A 25343-nucleotide genomic window follows, 5' to 3' on the forward strand; every position below is an offset into this window, starting at 1 on the left:
ATTGACCAGGAAAATGGGCCTTTATGAACCCCAGCCTCGTTCCCTGCAGTAAGGGGAGCCTGCTGGTCATGCCTTTGACCTCTGGCCCTCCTGCTGACCCCAGGTGTGCTGTCCCTCCTGTGTCTCAGCTCTGCTGTACCAACACATGCTGGTTCCCAGCACCTGCAAGGAATTAAAGTTCCCTAAAACGCTCCCTGGAGCTGGGCGCTCATCGTGCAGTACAGCTGACACAAAAGCTGAAATTCCTTTCACATGAGAACACGGGCACATCTGCTTGCAATCATCTTGCTGCAGGCAGCCAGCCTGATCAAGGAGAAATGTGATTCCCCACACTTGGTCCAGGGTAGGCGCCTGCGGCCGAGGGGCTGGATTTGGGCGAGGCGCAATAAACGCGCCTCTCACGCCCGGCATCCCCACCAGTGCCGCGCTCCCAGCCCGGCTCGCTTCTTGCCCTGCTTGCAGGAGGCAAGGCACGCTGAAATAAAGAGAAACCTGTGCTGGGGCAGGAAAGGTCGTTTCTTCTGGGCAGAAGGAGAGAGGAAGCATATTGCATTAAAGGTAAACTGATAAAATATTTGTCTGCTGGAAGAAGGGGAGGAATGTCGAAAACGTGTCAGTGTTCTTTAGAAAAAATTATTGTGGCGTCTTACTCCTTCCCTGACAACAGCTGTGGGGTGTCATAAAGAAATGTTCTAGCCTTCAGTGATCTGTAGGCTCATGCAGGGCATTTTCCTTGCTACAAGGATGCTCTTTGTCTGCCTGTGCACGCCTGTGTGTGCACACCAGGGTGTGAATGTGTGCTCTGCAGAGGAGGAAATGACTGAAAGTATTAGAAGTGAGTGGATATAGAGGGGATATTAGCAGAGTCTCTGGGAAATCTAATGTTTGTTTGTTATTACTTTCTTTGTTGCAGCTAACCAATGAGAAAACAACTAAAAAAATCACTTTGATGAAATGTGCAGTTTGTAACACAGATGTCTTATGGTTTGTGTACTTCTGTAGATTTGTCACATTCCATGTTAAAACTTGCTTTTCATGCTGCTACACTAGAGGACTGAAGAAGTAATTTATAGGTACAATTAAGAATGCCATGTTTGGGGAATAAAGGGAGAGTACTTGCAACAAAAGCAGGCTTGACAATTGAGTGATTCAGTTTCACTGTGATCCCTGGAAGCAAGCTGAAGGCAGCAGATAGAGTGTACTTTTACTCTTCAAATCTGATCATCAGTTAATATGTTTGCCCCACCTCCTCAGGCTGGACTTTATTCATAGTCCAGACAGCCTGAAGACTGGAGCCAGGTTTGCAGAAGACATTAAAAACTCAGTGATGCAGCTGCAGTGCTCCAAGGGCACACACATCCCAGCCCAGCCACAGCATCCCTACAGCTGGACTGATTAAAATGGTCAGAAGTGACAGCTCACCACAATCCTGCAGGAAAATGCTGTGCTGCAGGCTGGGCAAGAGGACCTGGAGCAAGGCAGCCTGTTCTGTGTGTGATGTTTGGAGGCATCTGGCTAAATCAGGCAGGGGCTGCTCCTAAACTCTTTGAACTGAACTTATGCTAAGGCCTCCTAAGGTCTTGGTTTCAGCCAAGCTATATTCTTGGCCTCAAACAAGTGCCTAATATAGAAGATCATTCCCATGAATAACTCTTACTTTGGACTTCTTAAAGAATCTGTCTTGTTTAGGGAAGTTTTGGTAGGGTGGAAGATCACCATCCCTTAAAAAGTGCAGAGAGCAGTGATGTACAGATAATATTTTTTTAAAAATTGGCATGCAGAGGTTCTGCATATATTACCATTTGCAGTTTATTCACATACATTCATGCATACCTGTAGAGTTTAAGGTGACTATAGAATGATCTGTGCTAGAGCATAAAAATTCAAAGAGAAACATCTGTTATTAAAAAGTAATAGGAAAAAGCATTTATTTAGCACAGGCTGAATCACAGAAATGTTTGCATGCTGTGTTTGGCTTGATTTACCATAGGGAAGACTTAATGATATAAAGAATCATTGTCTGTAAGACAGTGTGTGGGGTCTGTGTTTTCTGGGGCCTCTCACGTGAATGTTCATTTGGGTGTTCCAACACACTGACACTCAGTAATAAATCCACCATGGCATTTTTAGAGGCCTCATACTCAATGTATTTTTTAATATGGCTTTATTCCCTGTGAATACTAATGTGGATGTATAGAGATGAGAAGCCTTCCCATGACAGACAGATGGGATGCCTTTAAGGCTGTGTCAGAGGCCTCTGAAAATATTGATTGCCAAGTGTGGTTACTGAGAAAAGATGCTGAAACCTTTGGAATTGAACAGTTAACAGAGCATGCATAAAATGTGAATTTTCAGTTATAGGAAGGATAAGCCCTGACGTCAGTCCTTCCCTGTGGCAGCCATTAAATCTGATGGCTGGGACTCAGTGTAGCTATGGGAAGATGCACATCTGTGTTCCTCTGCTTTGTGAAGGCTGTGCTTGCAGAAATTATTCTTACCACTCACCACACATCTCAGGAGTTTAGTTGTTAATTGCAGCCCTGAGATATGTGAAAAGTCTCTGTTTTGGCCCGTGCATCCGAAGAACAAGCCAGAGTTCTTCAGTTTTCATTCTTAAAGTTGTTTATTATACCTTCTCTATAAAATTTTTCTCCCTGCCCAGCCAAGGTCCACTCAGCAGGGCAGCCAGCAGCACTCTGACTGCCCTCAGGACAGTGGTGTCTTTTTATACTACAAACTACATATAACATATTTACAATTATTTTCCAATACCTATCACCTATGTTAGACAGTGAACTTCTATTCTAAACCAGTCCCAAAGTGCCAGCATCACAGCAGAAGATGGAGGTAGAGAAGAAGAAGAAGAAGAAGAAGGACTGGACACACCCAAGTTCCTCCATCTCGTCCCCAAAACCCCCATTCTAAAAATCCCAAAATCTACCTTTTCACCCAGTGATAATTTTACTGTTACATTATTTAAATTTCTGTGACTTTCAGGTCCTCATACAAAGCTGGTAATTTGCTCCACGGGTCATAATCAAATCCCCAGGTGTTCTGGGCTGCGTGCCAGGGTCTCCGAGCCCCCTGGCAGGGGCCCCAGCAACTCTGGACACTTAGAGGGATGTACTGAGTTCTGACACACACAGATTTCATCCTCAGCTGGAGAATGAGTTTTCATTCTAGGCAGGAGGCGCAAGCACAAGTTGTTAACTTTGGGGAGTAAATGGAATTTGTCAAGGCCTTGTAAAATCACTCTTGCCTGTTGGCTTTTCTAATGTTACACCAGTGCCCTTTACCTCCTCTGCCTCTTACTTGCAGCCTCTCTGCTCCTTGTAGTGCTGTCATCAGCCACCAACCTTTTTCAGGTATTGCCTGAAGCCACTGCTGAGCAATTGATGGGGAAACAATATTGCTTAGGTTGGAGGAAAGATGGCTTCAGCCGGCATTTTTGTATAAATTTGGAGAAATCCATTTTACAGGTGACTTGTGAATGTAAAAACTCTACACTACCACCTGTCTTCTCCTTCCTTTCACATCCAAGAGAGATGCATTGATTTTAAGGCTAGATGACATCACTCTGGGCTGACCACATGCAAAATTCAGGTCCTCTGACATCCCTGTATAAAGTAATATTTCAGGATCAAGAAGAGTACCTGTGACAGATACTGTCTTTTGAAAAGGAGAAAAACCCTCTCCTTGATTAAGAAAGATCCCCATAGTCCAAGAGAATTCTTTAGAACTTGTTCTGGTATTGTTAACATCCATCTGATGTTTCCCCTTGGACTCTGAGCCCATTACACATCCAATTAAGTTAAAAGTCCTTCAGAAGGGAAGCTGCTTCACTACCTGCACGTGCATTGTCCATGCACAGAATTCAAATATCAGTAAGCAAATTACATGTGTTTCATAAGTGTAGTTGTCCTTGTCATAAACTCGGATCATTTGGGATAATTTGTTCCTGAAGTTGCCTTTACAGTAGGGGAAGGGAATGGGAAGATACATTTTCCAACATATTTGCTATGCAGAAAATGTGCTCAGATCTTTGATTAATATTCCTGGTTTGTATTGTTTATTTACATATAAGGGTTTAGTCCTCTGTTATGAGAGCTTATTTTAAAATGAAAATATATCATATTTAAGTGGAGATTGGAGTCAAATAGGAGAAAGCTTGGATGAAATAATAAGAGTTGGAATTTGTTCAGAATGAAATCAAAATGAAGGTATTTGTCAGCCTTTGTTTTAATGTTTCTTTTTTTAGACTTGCCTGGAGTTGCCTGGGAAATCAATCTGTGCCTTGTGCAGTGGGATCTCTCCATGGCTAGGGAACCTGATTGATTGTTTCATATATTGAGACTGTAGGTTTGATGAGCATTCTATAGGAATGGTGACAGCAATGGAGACTTTAGGGTTTTGGCTTCTTCACTAAAATGCATACCTTACAACATGTGTTCCTTCTTATCAGATAAAAAGTCCTCTCTCCACTCTGTATTCCTCTCTTCTTTCTGCTATGCATTTCTTGTCTCTTTTGTGCGTTTCTCTCCTTCCTCTTCTCAGTATGCATTAAGTACAAAATAAAATTATTAAGTCAAGTAAGATTAGTATTATGGAAAAGCTTTTCTGTGGACATATATAGTGAATTTGTAATGATTCAATGATTTTGTTGTATTAGGTGCTTTTTTTTTTAAGCGTAAAATAATTTTTCATGGCATGGCCAACTCAAACCCATTACAAAAATTTCAATGAAATTATCAAGGGTAAAGGATTGGCTTTACTAAACCCAAGGACAAGTACTGTATTTAAATTAGCAGAAACACAACTTTTCTTATCCAAGTGCCTAAATTTTGCCCAGCATCTGGTCAGGCCCAGTCTCTAAAAATTGCGCTCCCATGATGGGTGTGGTGGTCTTCAAAGTATAACTGATTTGTCATTTTCTCTTAGTTGAAAAAAAACCCAAAAACAAACAGCAGAAAGCTTCCTATCTGCTCCTATCTCCTCCCTGCTGTCCAGGAAAGAATTGGAGTCATGGTCCCTGGAGGTTTTTAAAAGATGCATAGATTTGGTGCTTAGAGACATGGTTTAGTGATGGACTCAGCAGTGGAAGGTTTGTTGTGGGACTCCATGGTCTTAAAGGTCTTTCCCTACTAAATGTTTCTATGATACATTGATCTTACAATGACTGGCTAAAACGTGATTACCAACAACAGAAATTGAGAAAGAACTTCTTCATAGAAAGGGTAAATCACTGGAATGGGCTCCCTGTGGAGATGGTGGAGTCACCATCCCTGGGAGTGTCCAAGAAACAGCTGGATGTGGCACTGCATGGCACTGCCATTGTTCAGTTAACCATGTGGTGATTGGTCAGTGGTTGGACCTGCTGACCTTGGAAGTCTTTTCCAGCCTAAATGATTCTATTTGACTACCAACATCAGTTACATTGTTGTCCCTACATCTACATTAATCAACATAACAATTACAGGTTTAAGTGATCATCTTTAAGAAGATGTTTCTTTTCTAGTCATAAGTTTGTAAAAATAAACAGTCCAATACCACTGTGTGGCCTCCCCCAATATATCATAGAGTCATTACTGTGCCAGTGTCATTTCTGTAAGATAAAATAAATCCTCAAAGGTTTGTCTGGGTGTTTACTCGCTGCTGTATGGCTAAACCCTAACCTGGAATCACATGTGAGAGAAAGAGATTGGTGTCATCAGGGCATCAGGGCATTACCCAGCTCAGGTCCCCCCTAATTCCAAATACCATTCAGGAATATGTACTACACTTGCAGATCATTTTAATAAATAATTACCAGCTAAAAGAATCTTTGGATTGTAGCCATTAGGGAACATTACCTAATAAAAAGGCAGTCACTATCCTTCATTCAGGAGCAGTACTTCAGATCTGCCATGCAGAATGTGAAAATGTGTTAAACCAGGGCAAGGTTCTTCAAAGCAAAAATCACCGTGGTTCTCTTTAAAATAAAAAAGGAGTCAGATACAAAGATTTGTAATAGCAGATCTTGAGAGAGGAGGAGGCAAAATAATTTTGTGTTGGTTTTGGTAAATGCAAGTGATTGAATTGCTTATTCCTACTTGAAGAATTACATCCTCAGAATTCCTCTCTCTGAAGCTGATTAACTTTCAGATTAAAGCTGATGTCTGGTCTGGCCCAAAACCTGAATGATCTGACCAAACCCATGGCTGTCTTGCCTGCCAGGATATTTTTGATGGAAGGGAAAAAACATGCTGGAGGTAGATGGCAGCATGTTATCTCCTCTGTGCCATCCTCTGTGGCAGGAGTGCCAGGGCAAAGGAGCAATTATGCCAGTGCCTCGAGGAGTGAGCTGGGACCCCGGAGGCCTCTCTGCACTGACAAGTGCAGGCAGGCTCTTCTGCTCAGCTGATAAGAGCCAGCATGGGTTCAGGAGCTGTGCAGTCCTACCAGCACAAGGAGAGCTGATGTGAGCTGGGTCAGGCCCCGTGCTGTGATTTGGGATCACAGACCAGCAGCCTTCCTTTCTGTCACTCACCACAGGCCCAGGAGAGCAGACATGGGGATGAAATGCCCACATTTCCAGCTGAGCCACATTTCAGTACAACAGTTTTGTGAGATCCAGGCATAGAATGGGATTTAATCTTTCTGAGATAAATGGCATTCCTTAGGGCTCTTGTGATTAAAAATGCATGTGTGCATGAATACCTGCAGGGTGGGTGCCTAAATGGTCACAATGGACAAAAAGCCTTCCCTTAAATTTCCATAGCTCACAGCCACCCACCCTTTGAAGTCACTGGCATCCAGGGACAGCTGGATGCAGCGGGGCTTCACAGGGGAAGATTAAAGATGCCATGATCTCTTACTCAGCAGCAGCACAGAGACAGTACAGAGAGTGCATCCTCCTGGAAACAAACTGAGCTGCAAATCAGAGAGGTAATCCGACATCAGATGGGCAGAAGCGTGGGCTTGTTCACAGGCAGGGCACTGGTGGATCTGGGAAGCACAGATATAAAGCAGAGCCAGCAAGAGCGGCCACAGACAGATCAAGAGAGGTGTAAGGTCATGTTTGATAAAGCCAGGATGACAAGTGAGGTTTCTGCTCTAATAACCTGAGAATCATGCTCCAAGCTGCCATGCACTGTATGTTCCTAATGCTCCCAAGGGCTCATTTTTGACCCAAGGAGAGAGCAGTCACCTGCCCTCTGCTGCTGTGCTCTGTATTTTGGCTGTGTGGGCAGACGTTTTGCATCCCGTGGGCCTGCCTCGGGCAGGCTGGCAGTGCTGCTGGAAACTGCAGCCCGTGTGATCCCACCTGCCTGGGAAGACAGGCAGGGGAAAGCAGATTGTTTGTTAATGCTGAAAATGCCTGGCACACTCCAGGCAATGTTCCCGCTCCTCTGCTTTGAAACGTGGGCTTCAAACTCTTCAGGCTCTCTGGGACGCCCCCCTTTTCCTTCCCCATGAAATTGCACACACTTTCTCCCGTTTCAAACGAAACCCATGTATTTTTACAGCACGCACTCAGCAGGCAGGGGCTGTGTCTCTGCAGGTCTCCAAGGCTCCTGGCTGTGCTGGTGAGGAGCAGAGGAGGAGCACAGGGCTGGCCCTGCTGCCCAGGCTGCCCAGCACTGCTGCAGCTCCTGGCGCTGTGGGGCTGAGGCGCAGGGCGGGAAACCTTGCACAGACCTACTACAGATCCACCTGTCTGTCTCAGGCTCTTTGCTCCTCCGAAGGCAAGCCTGTTCTGCTGGTGAACTTCCCTGCACAGGCTGAAATCCACTCTAGAACATGCCCACATTATAACTGCTGTCATCGCTAAGATTTCAGATTTTTGAGATTTTGCATTTTCTAATCTTTGAGTAGGTGCAGCTTGTTTGTTGGGTGGATCTGGGTTTTTATTTTTTTTGTTTGTTTGTTCAGGTTTTTTTTATGAGAGTGCGTGTACGTTCTGGATGTGAATAATAAAATAAGGCAATGAACACAAGTAAAATATTGCTCAGAAATTAGAAGCATAAAAACTAAGTACCCCAAATGATAGCAGTAAAGGAAAGAATGATTTGAATGAAATCAGGCCATGTCAGAAAAACAGGTATTAATGTACTACAGTCCCTCTCTACCTCCCTTCCTGTTAAATCTGACATACAGATTTTCTATATGCTTCCAGGTTTATCCTAAAAGTATGCTGGAGGCAGTGAGAGAGAAAAAGGAGAAGGATTTCTTAGAGAATGTTTTTATCCCTCTGTGGAAAGGAAGCAGCCATGATCTGATAACGTTGCTGAACTAATCTGCTTCTCACTGTACTTATCAGCAGATCAGTAAGGTAAATTCTGCAGTGAGGGCAGCAAAGTACTGTCAGTGAAGGGAGGAGGATGGACAGACCAACAGACACCATTTCTTACCTGGCAGGCTCCGACAGAAGCTGAGAAAAATATCAGCAGTAGCCAAGCAGGAGAAAGAAAATCCCAACAACTTTATTTTAAGCTATTTTCTATGGAAAATGTGAGCTCTAATATTTATTACTAAAATGGACCAAATAAATAGTGCAACCAGTTGAGATGCAATGGCTGAAAGGTGTCCCAAGCCATGTGCCAAGGACAATGAGACTCACAGCTGACAACAAATAAATTTTTCCCAAAGAAAAGATGTTTGCTCTGGATCTTGGGGCTGATCCTCTCACTGTCAGGACATCTCTGGGGCAGTGGAAGAAATAGTATGAAACTCAAAATATTTTGGAAAGAACTGACTGATGATTTAAATATTCCTCCTTCTGTTTGGAAGCAAAACACAGCTCCTGCAGTTTTCTTGGAACAGGCTGCAGAAAATCATTTGGAATGCCAAGTGCCTCTACCCTAAGGCAAGCAACCTGGACAATATGGCTGGGAGATTTATGGAAACCTTATTAGCAGAAAGTAATGATTTTCTGGGTGTTAGGAACACTGTTCAGTGCCGCCATGTTCTTGATCAAATGGGTCATTTTAGTGGATTGTTAAAATCTACACATGCTTACTTGTAAAAGATAAAGTGTCATCTCCTGCACTCCCTGGCCAATTTCCAACTTGTCTATTTGCCTGTCAAGTTATGATGACATTGAGCCTCATTATTTTATCATAAGTTTCATTATATTTGGTGGGGGGGTTTTCTTGGAACTCCAACTTTGGGAGTCCTGTGATTATATAAGCATTTAATCTACACTGTATTTAAGAACATTACTGTGCTGAAGCACTTAAAATCATGAATCCTAATAAAGAAAGAGGGAAAGAAACCAAGATCGATCTTTTCAGTGTGTTTTTTGTTGTGCTTGGAATTACTGAATATCCTTGAATAGCCATTACTGATACTATCTCTTACATTTTAATGAACAAACCACAGTTCTCTCAACAGCTACTGTGATGAGAGGCAAAATCAGAGGCATCTCTCTTATTCAGAGATCTCTTTGTACAAAATTTTAGGCAAAATGTAGATATTAACTATAGTAAAAATAGCAAAACACTTTAAAATTCAGGATGCTTTGAGTCAGAGATTACGCTCTCCCACCAAAAAAGCTACCAGAATTTCTTCAGTGAGCTCCTTGCCTTGCTCCTGCCTGTATATTCTTGAAGTCAGGTTCAGAGTGGTTTCCACTGGATTGCTCCCAATTTTTTGCCTCAGGCTTGCAAGACCATAGTCGTCAGTCTAACCCCATGCTGGGAAAGTAATGAACCCACCAGTTCTATCCTGCTATCCAGCTGCAGGCTTCCTTCCAATCCATGGTCTTTGTTATGCTCAGGGGCTTGATGGAGTTTACACCACGCTGAAAGGGGCCCTGCTCACTGCTCCTCATTCCAGGGCCGCCTGGGGAACAGCCTTGCTGACAGCATTAATTAACATCTTTCAATGAAATTTCGACATCAAGGGTCTACTACTGTCACCAGTGGTGATGAAAGACATTTAACCAAATGACATAATTGGTGCAGACTTTCTTACCTAATGCCCTTGAGAATGCTGCCCAACCACGCCAGCAGAGAGCTTCCAGCACTGGTGTGCCAATAGAGGCAAATCAAGCCCTAAAACAATCCTGAAACCCCTCCATAGACAGAATCATTAAGTTGGAAGAGACCTTCAAGATCATCAAGTCCAACCCATGCCCCAACACCTCGACTAAACCATGGCACCGGGTGCCACATCCAATTTTTTCTTAAACACATCCAGAAATGTGTTTTGGTGACTCCACCACCTTCCTGGGCATACAACTCCAGTACTTTATCACTCTTTCCACAAAACACTTTTTCCTAATATCCAACCTATATTTCCCTTGGTGCAGCTTAAGGCTGTGTCCTCTCATTCTGTCATCTGCTGCCTGGAGAAAGAGACCAACTCCTACCTGACTGCAGCCACCTTTCAGTTGTAGAGAATGACAAGGTCACCCCTGAGCCTCCTTTTCTCCCAGCTCCCTCAGTGGTTCCTCACAGGGTTTGTGTTCCCAGCCCCTCTCCAGCCCTGTTGCCTCCTCGGGATGTGCTCAAGTGTCTCAATGTCCTTCCCAAACTGAGGGGCCAGAGCTGGACACAGCACTCAAGGTGTGGCCTGACCAGTGCCCAGTAGAGGGGAAGGGTGACGTCCCTGCTCCTGCTGGCCACACTGTTCCTGATCCAGGCCAGGAGCCCTTGGCCTTCTTGGCCACCAGGGCTCACTGCTGGCTCATGTTCACTCACCTGCCAACCAGTGCCCCCAGGTCCCTTTCTGCCTGGGCACTGTCCAGCCACAGCATCCCCAGCCTATAACGCTGCAGGGGGTTATTGTGGCCAAAATGCAGGACTCAGCACTTGGACTATTTAAACTTCTTCTTATTGGGCTCTGCCCATCCATCCAACCATTCCAGGTTTCTCTGCAGAGCCCTCCTACCTTCCAACAGATCAACACATGATCCCAGCTTAGTGTCGTCTGCAAATTTACTAATGAAGGACTCAATCCCCTCATCCATGTCATCAATGAAGATATTGAACAGAACTGGCCTCAGCACAGACCCCTGAGGGGCACCACTGGTCCCAATCCAGCTGGATGCAGCACCATTCACCATCACCCTCTGGGCCCGGCCATGCAGCCAGTTCTGAACCCAGCACAGAGTGCTCCTGTCCAAGCCACAGGCTGCAGCTTCTCCAGGAGTGTGCTGTGGGAGACAGTGTCAAAGGCCTTGCTGAAGTCCAAACAGACACATCCACAGCCTTTCCTGCATCCAGCAGGCAGGTCGCTTGGTCATAAAAGGAGATCAGGTTGGTCAAATACAACCTACCCCTCCTAAACCCATGCGGGCTGGGTCTGATACCCTGACCATCCTGTAAGTGCTGTGTGAGGACACTCAGTATAAACTGTTCCATAGCCTTACCTGGTACTGAGGTCAGGCTAACTGGCCTATAACTTCTAGGATCCTCTTTCCCACCCTTTTTGTGAATTGGTGTCACATTGGCCAGCGTCCAGTTATCTGGAGCCTCACCAGTGAGCCAAGACTGCTGGTAAATGATGGAGAGTGGCTTCACAAGCTCATCTGCCAGCTCCCTCATCACCCTTGGATGGATCCCATCTGATCCCATGGATTTATGTACATCCAAGCAGCTCAGCAGTTCTCTGACTGTCTCCCCGTTATAGAAGGGGGACCATTCTGCTCCCTGACACCATCTGCCAGCCCAGGAGGACAGCTGTCCTGAGGACAAGCCATCTTCCCACTAAAGACTGAGGCAAAGAAGCCATTAAGCACTTCCACCTTCTCCTCACTGGCAGTTACTAAGTTCCCTCCCATCCAGTAAAGAACAAATGTTGGTCTTATCTTTCCTTTTGCTATTAATATATTTGTAAAAACATTATTATCCTTGACAAAAGTTGCCAAATGAAGTTCCAACTGAGCTTTGGACTCTCTAATTTTTTCCTACATGCCCTAGCAACCCCCTTAAATATTTCCTGAGACATCTGACCCTCCTTCCAAAGATGATACATCCCCTTTTTATTTCTAAGTTCCCTCAAAACTTCATTGCCCATCCAGGCTGGATGTTTGCCTTCTCAATTCATCTTTCAGCACACAGGGACAGTCTGTTCCTGTGCCCTCAAGATCTCTGTTTCAAAGCACACTCACCTTTCCTGGACTCCTTTGTTTTTAAGGGCTGCTTCCCAAGGAACTCTCTGAACAAGCCTCCTAAATAGCTCAAAGTCTGCTCTCGAGGAGTTCAGTGTAAGAGTCTTATTGATGTTTTTCCTGATTTCACCAAATATCAAGTACTCCAACCACCACATCCCCCACCAGCCCATCTCTATTTGCAAACAACAGATCTTACATAGTCCCTCCTTTGGTGGGCTCCCTCACCAGCTGTGACAAAAGTTGTCAAAAGTTGTCATCCACACATTCTAAGAACCTCCTGGACTGCCTCTTTTCTGCTGTACTAAGTTCCCAGCAGATGTCTGGCAGGTTAAAGTCACCTACAAGAAGAACAAGGACTGGTGATCCTGGTGATTCTGAAGAAAGGGAGGTTTTAAAGAGAGCAATGTCACTGCTGATGGAGAGATCCCAGGGAAACACTGCAGAATTTCAGCTGTACACACAACAACTGTGGCTTTCCATGGTAAATAACAGAAAAGGGTACTGCAGACATGTCAGTAAACTTGGATATTCACTCAGGGGTAAATACTTGGAACACTAATGCAATAGCTTCAAGCTCAGCAGAAAAGTGTCTTATTACAATACTTGGGCAACACTGCCTTAAGTCCTTATAACAGCCTGAAAAGAAATAGAGATTGCTACTGGGGAAACATCAGTCACCTTTCATCCTGCCTTTGAAAAGAAGTGCTGTGATGCTTTTTTTACTTTATGTCAAAAACTTCTGTCCCCTGAACTGAGAAAGTGACCTCTTCTTGAAGACACTGCACACACTTTAAACCTGAGGGTTATAGTCATCTGTCAATCACTTCTTCCATCACTAGAGCAATGAATTTCTACAATAACCTTGGGCTTGAGTCAATCCTTTCTCTGGGTTTCACAAGATTGCATTTTATTCCAGCAGTTTCTTGAGTCATCATGGTCTATCTAGTAGCCAGAAGAGGTTCTGTGCTTTGTATTTCCTTGCCTGAGAGGCACAGAGCACCTGAAGTCCTGCAGAGCCCCAGCTCCCACACAAGGCTTGCTGCAAACCAACCAGCTGAACAAAACACCCTTTGCCATTACCAGTATAGCAGTAAACCATGAATATTCATGGATTATTGCCCCGGTTTTATAAATTAACTACATCACAGCTTTTCCATGTAGCCTTGCATACGTGCTCTTCACTTCTGTCCCTTCTAGCTATGTTCTGCAAATTGCTTTCCCAAAGCTCTGGTGGTTTTAGCAAACGGGCTGTCAGAGTTAACCTGATGAAAGAGTGCATTGATTCAGGAGAAGGGGCCTTTGCTCCAGCACATGGTGCTGTCTGCTGACACGTGAAGCATGGGGCTACAGGGAAAAACCACTCGAAAACAGTGACAGAAAAGAAAAACCAGCTCTGGTTTACCTTTGCATGGGAGCTGAGCTGGGACCCCAGCCTCCTGTGGAAGTGCTTCCATCACAGGGATCGGGAGGGTGCTGGTCCCTCCCACTCTCTGTCTCTGTAGGAAGATGTGGCTCCTGCAAAGGGCAAGGGGCACTTGGTGTGGAGCTGTTGTTTGACACTGCCACTTGAATGGGGTAATAGAATCACAGAATGGTTTGGGTTGGGAGCGGCATTAAAGATGATCTCATTCCAACCCCTCCCCACCATGAGCAGGGACACCTTCCCAGAGACCAGGTTACTCAGTTTGAAGCCCTTATCCCTTGTCCTATCACTTCATGATCTTGGAACAAGTCCTTACAAAAAGGATGAGCAGAGATGCCTGAGCTTTAGCTCACAGGTGCTGGGGGATGAAGGGCAGCAAGGGAAAATCTTTGAGTGCAGATTCGAGTGATCTTTTTCAGAAGAGGAAAGATGTGTGAGGGGGAAACAGGAGCAATTTCCTGAACAGCATTCAGGCTGGGTCTGGGACACTGCTGAGGGAGCACCCCACTCTGGTGATTCTTCTGCATTTTACAGTGAGTGGTGAAGGCAGCCATGGGGTCTGGTCCCACTCCCAAGATCTGCTGTGCCTGCCTGTGTTCCACATCTCGTCACAGGGAGTTGCCACTGCACAGCTCCCCCACCATGCACTCGTGGCTATGTGTATATGTACACGCACATATTCAATGTACATATTTATATGCAATATATAGAGTATGCACTCTGTGTGTGTGCGTATGTATTCATCTGCAACTGATCTGGAACTGATCCCTCTATCACAGAGCCAAGGCCCCAGCACCTGCCAGATTTCCCACAAGTAGTTTACAGAGGGGGCCTGGCCCTCCCTTGCTCTCTGCTGGCACAGCTTCAGCAGGAGGTGAGATGCTCATTATGGTCTCCTGAGTGCTGTGGGTCTTTGCTGTGAGGGAAGAGAGAGGTTTGTGTCTTAAGATGGGTGAGGAATTCATTAGGAATTCATCTGGGGTGTTTCTGGCATCTGCAGGGGAAGCAACTGATAGAAGATTAATTCACCAAGGGAAGGTTGAAGTCCAAATTAGGAAAAGGCAAGAGTAAGTTTAGGCACCATTACAGTCATGGAACTGCTGAGCAAGGGCCCTAAGTTTGTGAGTTTGGCTTTTGGTCCCCGAGTTCTTACAATAAACTAAAACTGTCCATATGTAGAAAAAAAAATCCAAATTATTTTTCAAAGCTAATCAGCTAAAATGCATTGTGATTTTCTGTGGGTTTGGGCGGTGAGAAGAAAGAAGAGAGAGAAAACACTGAACTAAGTCACCTATAGTTGATTCTGCTTAGTTTTTCCATCAGGACAATCTCTCCATTTCCATGCACTGTTACAAGGATCTGACAAACTGGGTTTATATCCAGAGCAATGTGAAATGACATGCTACAGCCATTTTGTTTTTTTTTTTAACTCCCTGTCAGAAAAGCCTGCATAAACCGCTGAAAGGTCTTTACAGCCTCACCGGATGGATTGTGTGTAGCTCCAATAAAAAAGTGCTTCTGGGAGGTGCCCGAGCAGTGGGTGGTGCCCCAGCAGTGAATGGGTGCCCCAGCAGTGGGTGGTGCCCCAGCAGTGGATGGGTGCCCCAGCAGTGGATGGGTGTCCCGGCAGTGGGTGCCCCAGCAGTGGGTGGTGCCCCAGCAGTGGGTGTCCCAGCAGTGGGTGCCCCAGCAGTGGGTGCCCCAGCAGTGGGTGCCCCAGCAGTGGGTGTCCCAGCAGTGGGTGCCCCAGCAGTGGGTGGTGCCCCAGCAGTGGATGGGTGCCCCAGCAGTGGGTGGGTGCCCCAGCAGTGGGTGGTGCCCCAGCAGTGGATGGGTGTCCCAGCAGTGGGTGGTGCCCGAGCAGTGGGTGGTGCCCGAGCAGTGGGTGTCCCAGCAGTGGATGGGTGTCCCAGCAGTGGGTGGTGCCTGAGCAGTGGGTGTCCCGGCAGTGGGTGCCCCAGCAGTGGGTGTCCCAGCAGTGGGTGGTGCCCCAGCAGTGGATGGGTGCCCGAGCAGTGGGTGTCCCGGCAGTGGATGGGTGTCCCAGCAGTGGGTGTCCCAGCAGTGAATGGGTGTCCCAGCAGTGGGTGGTTCCCCAGCAGTGGGTGTCCCAGCAGTGGGTGCCCCAGCAGTGGGTGTCCCAGCAGTGGGTGGGTGCCCCAGCAGTGGGTGGTGCCCCAGCAGTGGGTGGTGCCCCAGCAGTGGGTGGTGCCCGAGCAGTGGGTGGTGCCCGAGCAGTGGGTGTCCCAGCAGTGGGTGGTGCCCCAGCAGTGGATGGGTGCCCCAGCAGTGGATGGGTGCCCCAGCAGTGGGTGGTGCCCGAGCAGTGGGTGTCCCAGCAGTGGGTGGTGCCCCAGCAGTGGATGGGTGTCCCAGCAGTGGGTGGTGCCCGAGCAGTGGGTGCCCCAGCAGTGGGTGCCCCAGCAGTGGGTGGTGCCCCAGCAGTGGGTGGGTGCCCCAGCAGTGGGTGGTGCCCCAGCAGTGGATGGGTGCCCCAGCAGTGGGTGGTGCCCCAGCAGTGGGTGTCCCAGCAGTGGGTGCCCCAGCAGTGGGTGCCCCAGCAGTGGGTGGTGCCCCAGCAGTGGGTGGTTCCCCAGCAGTGGGTGCCCCAGCAGTGGGTGCCCCAGCAGTGGGTGGTGCCCCAGCAGTGGGTGTCCCAGCAGTGGGTGCCCCAGCAGTGGGTGTCCCAGCAGTGGGTGGTGCCCCAGCAGTGGGTGGTGCCCCAGCAGTGGATGGGTGCCCCAGCAGTGGGTGGTGCCCCAGCAGTGGATGGGTGCCCCAGCAGTGGGTGGTGCCCCAGCAGTGGGTGTCCCAGCAGTGGATGGGTGCCCCAGCAGTGGGTGGTGCCCCAGCAGTGGGTGGTGCCCGGTGCTGCCCCGCTCCGAGCCCCGCAGCATCCCCGGGTGCCGCTGCCCCGGCCCGGCCGCTCCCGCCCCTCCCCGCCCGTCCCTGCCCTTCCCTTCCCTCCGCTCCTCCGCCCGCCCTCCGCCTCCACGCTCTCCGTCTCCTCCCGCACAGGTGGCACTGCTCTCCTCGCCTCTGCTGCGCTCTCCCCGCCGCGATGCCGCCGCCGTGTCCCCGCGGGGCCCTGCCCGGGGCCCCCCTGCTGCTGCTGCTGCTGCTGCTGCCGCTGCTGTGCGCGGCGCCCGGTGAGTGAGCGCGGCGTGCGGGGCTCGGGGCACAGCCGGGGCAGCGGGAACAGCCCTCCTTCCCCTGGCATCCCGCGGGGCTGAGCGCCTTGCCACGCTCCGAGCCTGGTGCGAGCTGGGCGTCTTTTAAAAAAGGCGCTTCTTTGCCGGCGACTGACTGCAGAACAGCCGAGCGCTTGCAGGTCTCCCGTTGCGCTCCGGTGTGGGGATCAGCAGGATGACTGCTTCGATGTGCTTTGGGACAGGATGCCAGGCACAGTTTTGGAGCACTCTGATTGTTAGCACAGCCCTCACCCAGTGACTAGGGGCTTCCAGAATTATCGTGCTGCTCTGGGTGCTGGTACTAGCACCAGCTGCAGTTTTCTGATGAAAAAGATAATCGTTTACTTGGTGAAGAAGGCCATTATAGGGTTTCCCTTGCCAAGAGAGCTGGGGAGAAGATGCTGGAGTGTCAGAAGCTTCCCTGCATTGCATCCAAGTGTGGAAAGGGGAGCAAAGAGAGAAAGTTTCTGCTTTGCCTCTTGAACTGGAGCTATGACAAAAATACTTCTGGCAGTTTTTGAGAAATAAACTTCTGTTGTTGTTGTTGTTATTGCCTTCTCAGTAAATGTGTTTTATTTTTATTTGTCTAGATGTTTCAAGGGGAAATAAGCTTAAACTGATGCTTCAGAAACGAGAAGGTAAGTAAAGAGACAGCAAAGTGCTTTCCCTTGTTTCTCCTCAGAGTCAGTGCTGTGAGTTGAAGCTGTCGAAGAGCTGTTCCTGTAGCTCCAGCTCCAGGAGAGCAGCTGGAGCAGGAGGTGCAAGCACAGGGCCACACTCACTGTGGGCCACACCAGAACCTCGTGCTCAGGCAGAGCCCTGCCGGTGTGCCAGGTTGGGATGCTGGGCTGGAGGCTCTGCTTACCACAGCTCCCTCTGAAACCCAGGCTTCCCAGCCTCAGGAACGCTGCCTTTGCTCTGCACAGAGCAAAGCACCGACCTGTTCCAGCGTATGCATGGCAGACGTGGCATTTATCTATTTGGGGCAGTCACAAACTTTTCCAAGGAATGCATGGAAATACTGCTGGCTCAGGCACAGGGAAGAGTATGTGCAAACCTGGCTTGCCTGTGATGCCTTGACTTGCTCTTTTTTCTTCTTGGCCCCATGTGTGCTTCCTTTTTGGAAGACTGCTCTCTTACGGGAGAGATGATGGCCAGAGGCCCAGCAGTCAGAAGCATGGAATGGCTCTCTGGTTGAGGGAAGGTGGTGGAGACGATGCCAGCTGGGAACAAACTGCACCACAGCAGATGAAACATCCCAGAAGTTTTGGCCACCTCTCCTCAGCCTGCCCTATGGCTGAAGCAAAGAATTTATACCCCCACAGAGGGGACTTCCACTTCTGCCAGGCTTTCTAATTTTGTTCTGGGGTTTTTTTCTGGCATCACTCCACACCTCTTGCCAGAACTAAATATATATCCCACCCACCTCTGTTTTCCTTGTGTGTAGGTTCCTTGTGTTACCATTCTGCAGGGCTTGTGTGAAGAGAGGAGTGACCCTCCTGCACCACAGCAGTGGCCACTTACTTGTTCAGGTCTCCTGGGGAGGGCTCTTGGGCATGCAGACAACATGGCTTAGATCAGGAAGAGCTGCAAAACTGATGATAGAGGGAATATGCAGCCTCTTTAATTCCAGCCTTGCTCCCTTTTCTGGTTGGTTTCTAAGGCAGGCAGGCCAAGCACACAGTGCTGCTTCCCTGGCTGGCAGTGTCCCTTGTGTGAGGGCTCATTCGTGGGACATTGCTTAGCTGTCCCTCCCAGCAATAACAAGCTCATGGTGAGTTATCCGTTTCCAGCTCATCACTGCAGGACAGCCTGTTTCCCACTAACTGCAACAACTCTTCTATCTTTTATATTCAGAATCTCCTTTTTTCTGTAGTCCTTTGCCTACCTCTGTGAGTCTGCCCAGCTCCTGCTTCAGTGGTTTTCTTCACATCTCCACTTCACTTCCTTGTCTATCCCAGTCTCTTCCCTCACATCTCCAAAAATCCCATGCATACCCATGCTCCTCCTGATTTCTCCCTCATTGAAATAAACCATCTGAAGGCAAGGCTTCTCCTACTCCTGCACACTTATTATTTCACAGCCAGATCAATACCATGTTTTATCATTTCTGTGTGTGGTCAGGGGTTGTCCAGTCACAGAATCATAGCACTCTTAGATTAAGAGAGATCTCTAAGTTAAAGTCCAACCATTTACCCAGCAGAGTCACACTCACCACTAAACCATGTCCCCAAAAAACCATGTGTCCTTTGAACACTTCCAGGGATGGCAATTCCCACCACTTCCCTAGGCAGTTTGTTCCAAAGCTTGACCACTCTTTGAGTGAAGGACTTTTTCCAAACATCCAATCTAAACCTTCTGTGGTACAACTTGAGGCCATTTCTTCTCATCCTGCTTAGTCCTCTCATCCATGTCTTTGGGAGCTGCGTCAATTCCTCCAGCAGTCACAGCACGCTGCTCTGAGGCATGGAGCAAGCCAGATGGCACATCTGGGTCTGGCAGGTTGAGGGCATTTCCATGCATCCCTCATGTAGGGTGCCATGAAAACCTGATGGGCTTTTATTTTCAGGCATACACGGCATTTAGTAGCACTCATCTAAATGCTACTTTTTTACACATCAGTTTCAAAAATCTATCTTTTTAAGTGTTTCTCCCTTCACTCTAATATGTTAGCAGTGTTTCTCCAGCTCACTTAGTAATTTTAACTTCACCTTTCTTCAACCCAATTTCTGCAACTGTAGCACTTAGGGCCAGTCTCCTGCTCTCTCCTGAAAGCACAAACACATAGTGTATATGCTCATTGAATTTGGGTGGTTTTACTTAAATTCCTCAGTTAGCTGCTGTACTTGAGCTCAGAAATGCTTTACAAGAATCCAGGAGAATGAGGGTAGCAGAGAAATCCTATTACACTGGTGATTCCTGGGTTTATTACTGCTACTCTGCTACAGGCATTGCACTGGCAAGCACAAAGGTAATGGCATGATGTGAGAATCATTTTCTTACTTGCTGCAAGCAGTACACTCCAGGCTGACCAAAAATTTCCTGGCATGCCTTTTGTGGGGGGATCAATTTCAGCCCCTGCTGCTGCTGAGAAGCCGGAGGTGTCAGTGAAAGAAGCAGCAGCCAAGGAGTTCCTGAGCAGCCTGAGGCGGCAGCGGCGGCAGCTGTGGGACAGGAGCCAGCCCGACGTGCAGCAGTGGTACCAGCAGTTCCTCTACCTGGGCTTCGATGAGCAGGTCGGTGACAGAAATGGAGAGGGCTTTTGCAAAAAGAGGGAGAATAGGCAGGCATAGAACAAGGGGGATTGGGTTTAAATGGAAAAAAAGAAGATATTTAGATTAGATATTGGGAATAAATTCTTTACTGTGAGGGTGGTGAGGCACTGGAGCAAGTTGTTAGAGAAGTGGTTGATGCCCCATTCCTCTAAGTGTTGAAAGCCAGGTTTGATGGGGCATTGAGCAACCTGGTCTAGTAGAAGATGTCCCTGCCCGGAACTCTTCTTTTAAAGTCAGACAGAAAAATAACCTCTGGTCTGTGTTAGAGATCCTTGCATTATTTTATTAGTAGAAAAATATTACATTAAGGTCTTGTATGGAGTTCCTGCCTGCTATCAAACTTAAACTTAATAAATTGCAACTGGACATATGAACAAAGTTTGCTTTGTGGAATAGGTGTCCAGACTCAAAGTAATCAATCGTATTTCAGGAAAGTAATTTCCTGTCAGCCTCAACCTGATCAGCTTTTAAACATGCTGGGAAATCCACACCAAGCTGGCTGTGACTGGCACTCCTCAGTGAATGGCACTGACATTATGCACCCAATGCACACTTGTGCCTCCACAGCGTGGGCAGCTCCTGACCATCATGACCACTGGCAGCTGTGCCTCCACTCTATAAGTGAAAGGAAAACATTTGGATAATATCCAGTCAACCTCCCTTCAAATGGGAAGGACACATTTTAAAAATACACTTTATTCATAAAAACACTGGAGTGGAATCAAACTCTGCACAAAGCTCTACTAAATAGATGCTGGAATAGGGCAAAAAAAGTGTGTTTGCTTGCAGTCCCACATGTAGAATAATTTCTGCTTTTAATAAGAGGTAAAAATAGTTATAGATGTTGAATTCTTGGCTTCTGTCAGCTGTATGAATATGTTTAATGAGATTGCATTGGCACGGGGAAGCTGGAGTTCATTTTAAAGCTTCATGCTATGTGGATTGCTTGGAAGATGAATGCACTCATTTTCAAAGCTGCAACAATTAGAAAAATAATCCTTTGCTTGAGCTGAAATAATGAAGGGTACGTTTTTGTAAATTCTCCTGGATATTACGTGGATAAAAGTCACTTCTCAACAGCATGGTTACATCCCCCTTCACTAATAGAAATAGGAAAAATAGGAAAAGTGGTTTTATACACTGGAAGCTGAAGACTGGGGGAAAATATGAAAAGGAACAAGGACAAACCATGCAGATAAAGTGAATTCTCCTCTGAGTTCCTGTATGCATTTCAAAAACATATGAGGCCTGTTGTGGGACACAATGAATCCACTTAGTAGGTTTTCTTGAGTATTAAGACACAGTCTTAACAATGAAATAACTGTTTGTTCCAGCAAAGGACTTGGTCCATACTTATCCATTGTATATTTGCAAAACTTTTTTTTCCCCAAATCTCAGCCAAAAATATTTCCAAAGAGTCATTCAGATGGAAAGGCTTTGACTTGGCAAGTATTTGATATCCTTGCACACTATTTTTCCTCTGCTGTTGTGAGCAGAACTGAAGTGCCTATTGCATTTCCATAGCTGGAGGGCTGTGTTGTACCTCTGTTTTTACCTGGGCAAGGTGGGAGAGAGAGATCAGACAGAAAGCAAAAGGCTGTTGCACCCCAATCAGGGATATTGCAAGTAAGGCACATGGCAAGGGAGAACAAAACCTTTAGATTTTTAACTGTAAAATATTGACATAATTCTACAGCCCACCATTGACAAGGTAATTGAAAAATTAAAGGTGCTTAGTGCACATTTCAGATGAAGGCGGTCTCAGTTTAGGCACTCTGCAGTGGGCAGGGGGTGTGGGGCTGGGTCCAGGGCAGGACAACTCCTGCACACAGGATCCCATAGGTACAAGTCACAAAACCCCTTAGATCTAAAGATTTCATTTATGACAAATGTGCAAAGGATCCGAATTTCTGAAAGAGGCTCTTGCACCGCTTCAGTTTCATCTCATCACTGTACTTTCAGACTGGAAAGCAAATGCACAAATGCTCTCTTTTTTTTTTTTTTTTTTCCTGGCTTTTCTGGCAGAAATTCGAAGATGACCTCTCCTACTGGACAAACCTGGGGCGTGCTCGTAATGAGTACTACGGTGGGCACTACCAGCACCACTACGATGAAGATGCTCCCATTGGCCCACGGAACCCACACGCCTTCAGGCACGGGGCAGGCGTCAACTACGACGATTACTGATGCCATTAACCCTACTGCAGCCTGCAGGGCTGCACTGGGCGAGGCTGAGCCCTCCCTCAGTCAGGATGACCCTGCTTTTTCTTCTATTCAAGTCAAACAGAAAGAGTAAAGGAACTGCCAGACTTTGATGAAAGCAACATGACTTTTTTTAAACTATCATTACTTAGTAGTACACTATATATAAAAAGTGTTATAGAAATAAAGCTTTTTTGATAATCAGGTTGCCATTATTTAGTAGACTTCATAACAGCAAGTTTAATTCCAACTGTATTATTACAGATTCCTTTTTAAAGGGCTTTTTCTCTTGCTGTCCCACAATCAATTGCAAAATTACATTATATCATCTACTCTGGCATATAGAATACATAATATTAGCCAGTACATTTAAGATGTGCCTTCCCATTCACTTTTCTATTAACAAATAAATCCAATTATTCTTGGGAGAAAAGAGAAAAAAATGTTTCCTGTCAATTGAAGTGCTGCTTTATTGCCTCCTCTGCCGTTTCCATACCCACAGCGTGCAGCCCTCCAAGCCTGACATGGCACTGCTGCAGCTCCTGTTGGGTCAAGGACACAGATATTCACAAAAGCTGAATTCAGTGCAGATGAGCCTGCCTACCTACAAAGCCTGTGAAAGGATCCTCCAGGGAACGGGCTCAAGGCTGGAACTTGACTTCAGCAGTAATTGCTGAGGCACAGAGCATCCAACCTGAGCGGCCCCAGCCCCTCCCAGGCACGGTAACCCAGAGGTTATCTTTGCTGAATGTTCCCCTTTGTGTCCATTCCACATAGTGTCAAGCTTTCAGCCTAGCTCAAAATAGGGAATAAAACAACAAAGTAAGCTATTTAAAATTAAATTAGTGTCAGACAGCATCCAACACAGTCCCCTGATATCATAATTTCCAACTGCAAAATTCCCTCTACCCCAATTCAGATTGAAACACGCACATTAGGCTGAGCAACAAAACATATCAGAGACCAGGCATCTGTTAGTGAAACACAGTGGATTAAAGAGGGATTGTCGGTGGCATCATGTATGTTAAGAATCCCAAAACACAATCAATTTTTGTATCACAGCAACATCAGCCTGGGAGGGAGATTTCAGCTGTCAGGGCTTCAGAAGGAGCTGAGCACAGGAGAGCACTGCTGGCACTTGACAAGTGTAGAGGACTGGGAAGGGGCAGGTGATGAAGGCTGGCTTCTCTGACCTCTGGAACTGAAGAATCAGGATAAAGAGAGATTAAATGTGTTCTGCCAACTGTAGCAGTCAGAGAAGACAGCATGGATGCTTTAGCTGTCTCTCATCTAAAGCTTACAAGAAATTTCCAAAGCATGGATGATGGAAACACCATTCTTTACGCTTCACTATTTTCTTAACTCTGAGTGTATTCCCTAGTCTTTTGCTGAAAGCCCTTGTTGTGTGATGGGCTGGTGTCTAGGAGATGCAGCCCAGCACCGCACAACTCCCTGCAGGAACACTTCCCAGGAGACAGCTCTTTGCTGAGGGAGCCAAAGTGAACATGTTGGTCACTTCTCTGCACACACAGATCCACACTGGCCTAACATGCTCCAAACCCTCAGCCTTCCCTAGGCCTAATCTCAGCAGAATCCTTAAGTCAGTTTAACTGGTTTAAACTGGTGTGTTTCCAGAATCCTTGCCAGTATAACTGGTTTAAACTGGTGTGTTTCCTTGGTAGAAGAGCCTTTGTTCCAAATAGGGAATAATCACATTCTGAGTCAAGCACAGACTTTTTTGCACAGTTGGAAAACACCTATTCCTAGAAGAATACTTTCATTTTGTGTATTATCCAAAAAGTGCACTGAACTTGGCAACATTTGAACCATGCTGGTAATTTCCATCATTTCCCAGAATTTACATTTGGGAATTCAGACCAGCTGAATAAGGAAGAATAAAAAAAGTGCTGTAAATAAAGACCATCCCTCCCTAGGCCTTTGTAAGCTCTGTCCATTCCTGAAGGCTGACTCAGTCTAGCAGCTTTCTGTGCCTTGCAGGCTCACAACCAAATCTATGGTCTCTGTCTTCTGAATTTTCTAAGAGGAAAAAAAAATCTTTTGCATTATATTGTGTTGCAGGGTTAAGGAGTGGGACAGAGTTAACTTCCTACATAACAGCACACATGATAACATGGTTTAGATTTGTGACTAAACCAGCGTAGGCAGAACACAAATGTTTTTGCTTCGGGTGTACAGTGCCTGCACAGCCTGTTTTCCACACTGACCCCCAGCAGGCAGGCTAGGAGTGGGGAAGAGACTGGGAGGGTACTTGGGTGAGAGCTGACCCAAACTAGACAATTCCAAATGATGCAATTGCTCAACACTAAAAGCTGGAAAGAAGAAGAGGGTGGGGGCTTTGTCTTCTATGGAAGCCATTTCTCTGAGACTGGTGAGCACCAGGCTTGCTTGGGAGAGATGCTGAGTGGCCTTTGCATCACTTGGGTTTTCTTCTTCTTTACTTCATTCCTTAAACTGCTCTTACCTCAGCCCTCCAGAGCACCCATCTGATTGTCTCATTCTCTCCCACTGGGGCAGGAGGAGGGAGTGGCTGTGAAGGCTCTTTGCTGCTGGTTGGGGTCACTCACCACAAGGCAATAGCTCTGTGAGGTGAGGGCACCCTCCTTGCAGTGCAGCAGTTGCAATGATAGATACAAGCAAGGATAAGCAATCAGGCTTGGGCAAAAGGAGGAAGATTACTGGGGAAAAAAAAATTTCATCAGACATGCATGGAGTGCTTCAAAGTTTCATTTCCTTTGACTATTTCTGTCCCAAAACATAGACAGAACTGTGCACCTCCTCTCAGCATTTCCATGCCACTGTGGAGACAGCACAGAGCACTTGACATCACTATCACCCGCAGCCACCCCAGCACTGACATAATGTAACCTCTCCAACAAGACAGAAGAGCAGCAAGTGTTCATTGTGGCTCTTTTCAGAGCAGGAACAGCTTGGCCACGCTCCAGTGCTTCATGTTTCAAAGCCTGATGCTGCAACATCCCCGAGTTTGTCCATGTCAGCCAGGCAGGTCCATCAGACTCACAGGGCAGTGCTGCCTCTTTCCATTCTGCCAAAGAATAGAAGTATTATGGCTGTAATTTTTTTTTTTTTTTTGGAGGAGGACAGGTCATCATTCCCTTTAAGCTCCTACTTGTGAC

General features: G+C 46.8%; 1 protein-coding gene across 2 annotated transcripts; it reads left to right on the forward strand.

The window, feature by feature from the left end:
* The first annotated feature begins 358 nt into the window (after nt 1–358).
* ECRG4 (ECRG4 augurin precursor) lies at nt 359–22389 on the forward strand. Of its 2 annotated transcripts, XM_059466265.1 has the most exons (6): nt 537–558; nt 8770–8900; nt 16539–16669; nt 17302–17349; nt 19787–19947; nt 22012–22389. In XM_059466265.1, the coding sequence occupies exons 3-6, from the start codon at nt 16582–16584 to the stop codon at nt 22171–22173; spliced, it is 459 nt and encodes a 152-aa protein (XP_059322248.1). In that variant the 5' UTR covers nt 537–558; nt 8770–8900; nt 16539–16581; the 3' UTR covers nt 22174–22389. The 2 variants fall into 2 exon arrangements, with proteins under 2 accessions (XP_059322247.1, XP_059322248.1); XM_059466264.1 differs by lacking the exon at nt 8770–8900 and having other exon boundaries at nt 359–558.
* The last annotated feature ends 2954 nt before the right edge of the window (nt 22390–25343 follow it).

The sequence above is a fragment of the Ammospiza nelsoni genome, chromosome 2, assembly GCF_027579445.1.
Source record: "Ammospiza nelsoni isolate bAmmNel1 chromosome 2, bAmmNel1.pri, whole genome shotgun sequence".
In the NCBI taxonomy this organism is placed as follows: Eukaryota; Metazoa; Chordata; class Aves; order Passeriformes; family Passerellidae; genus Ammospiza; species Ammospiza nelsoni.

Excerpts from the sequence above, each read along its gene's own strand:
- ECRG4 (XM_059466264.1), top strand. The coding sequence starts at position 16,582 with ATGCCGCCGCCGTGTCCCCGCGGGGCCCTGCCCGGGGCCCCCCTGCTG. Across the intron at positions 16,670-17,301 it reads GCTGCTGTGCGCGGCGCCCG|ATGTTTCAAGGGGAAATAAG; the intron begins GTGAGTGAGCGC and ends TTATTTGTCTAG. Across the intron at positions 19,948-22,011 it reads ACCTGGGCTTCGATGAGCAG|AAATTCGAAGATGACCTCTC; the intron begins GTCGGTGACAGA and ends CTTTTCTGGCAG.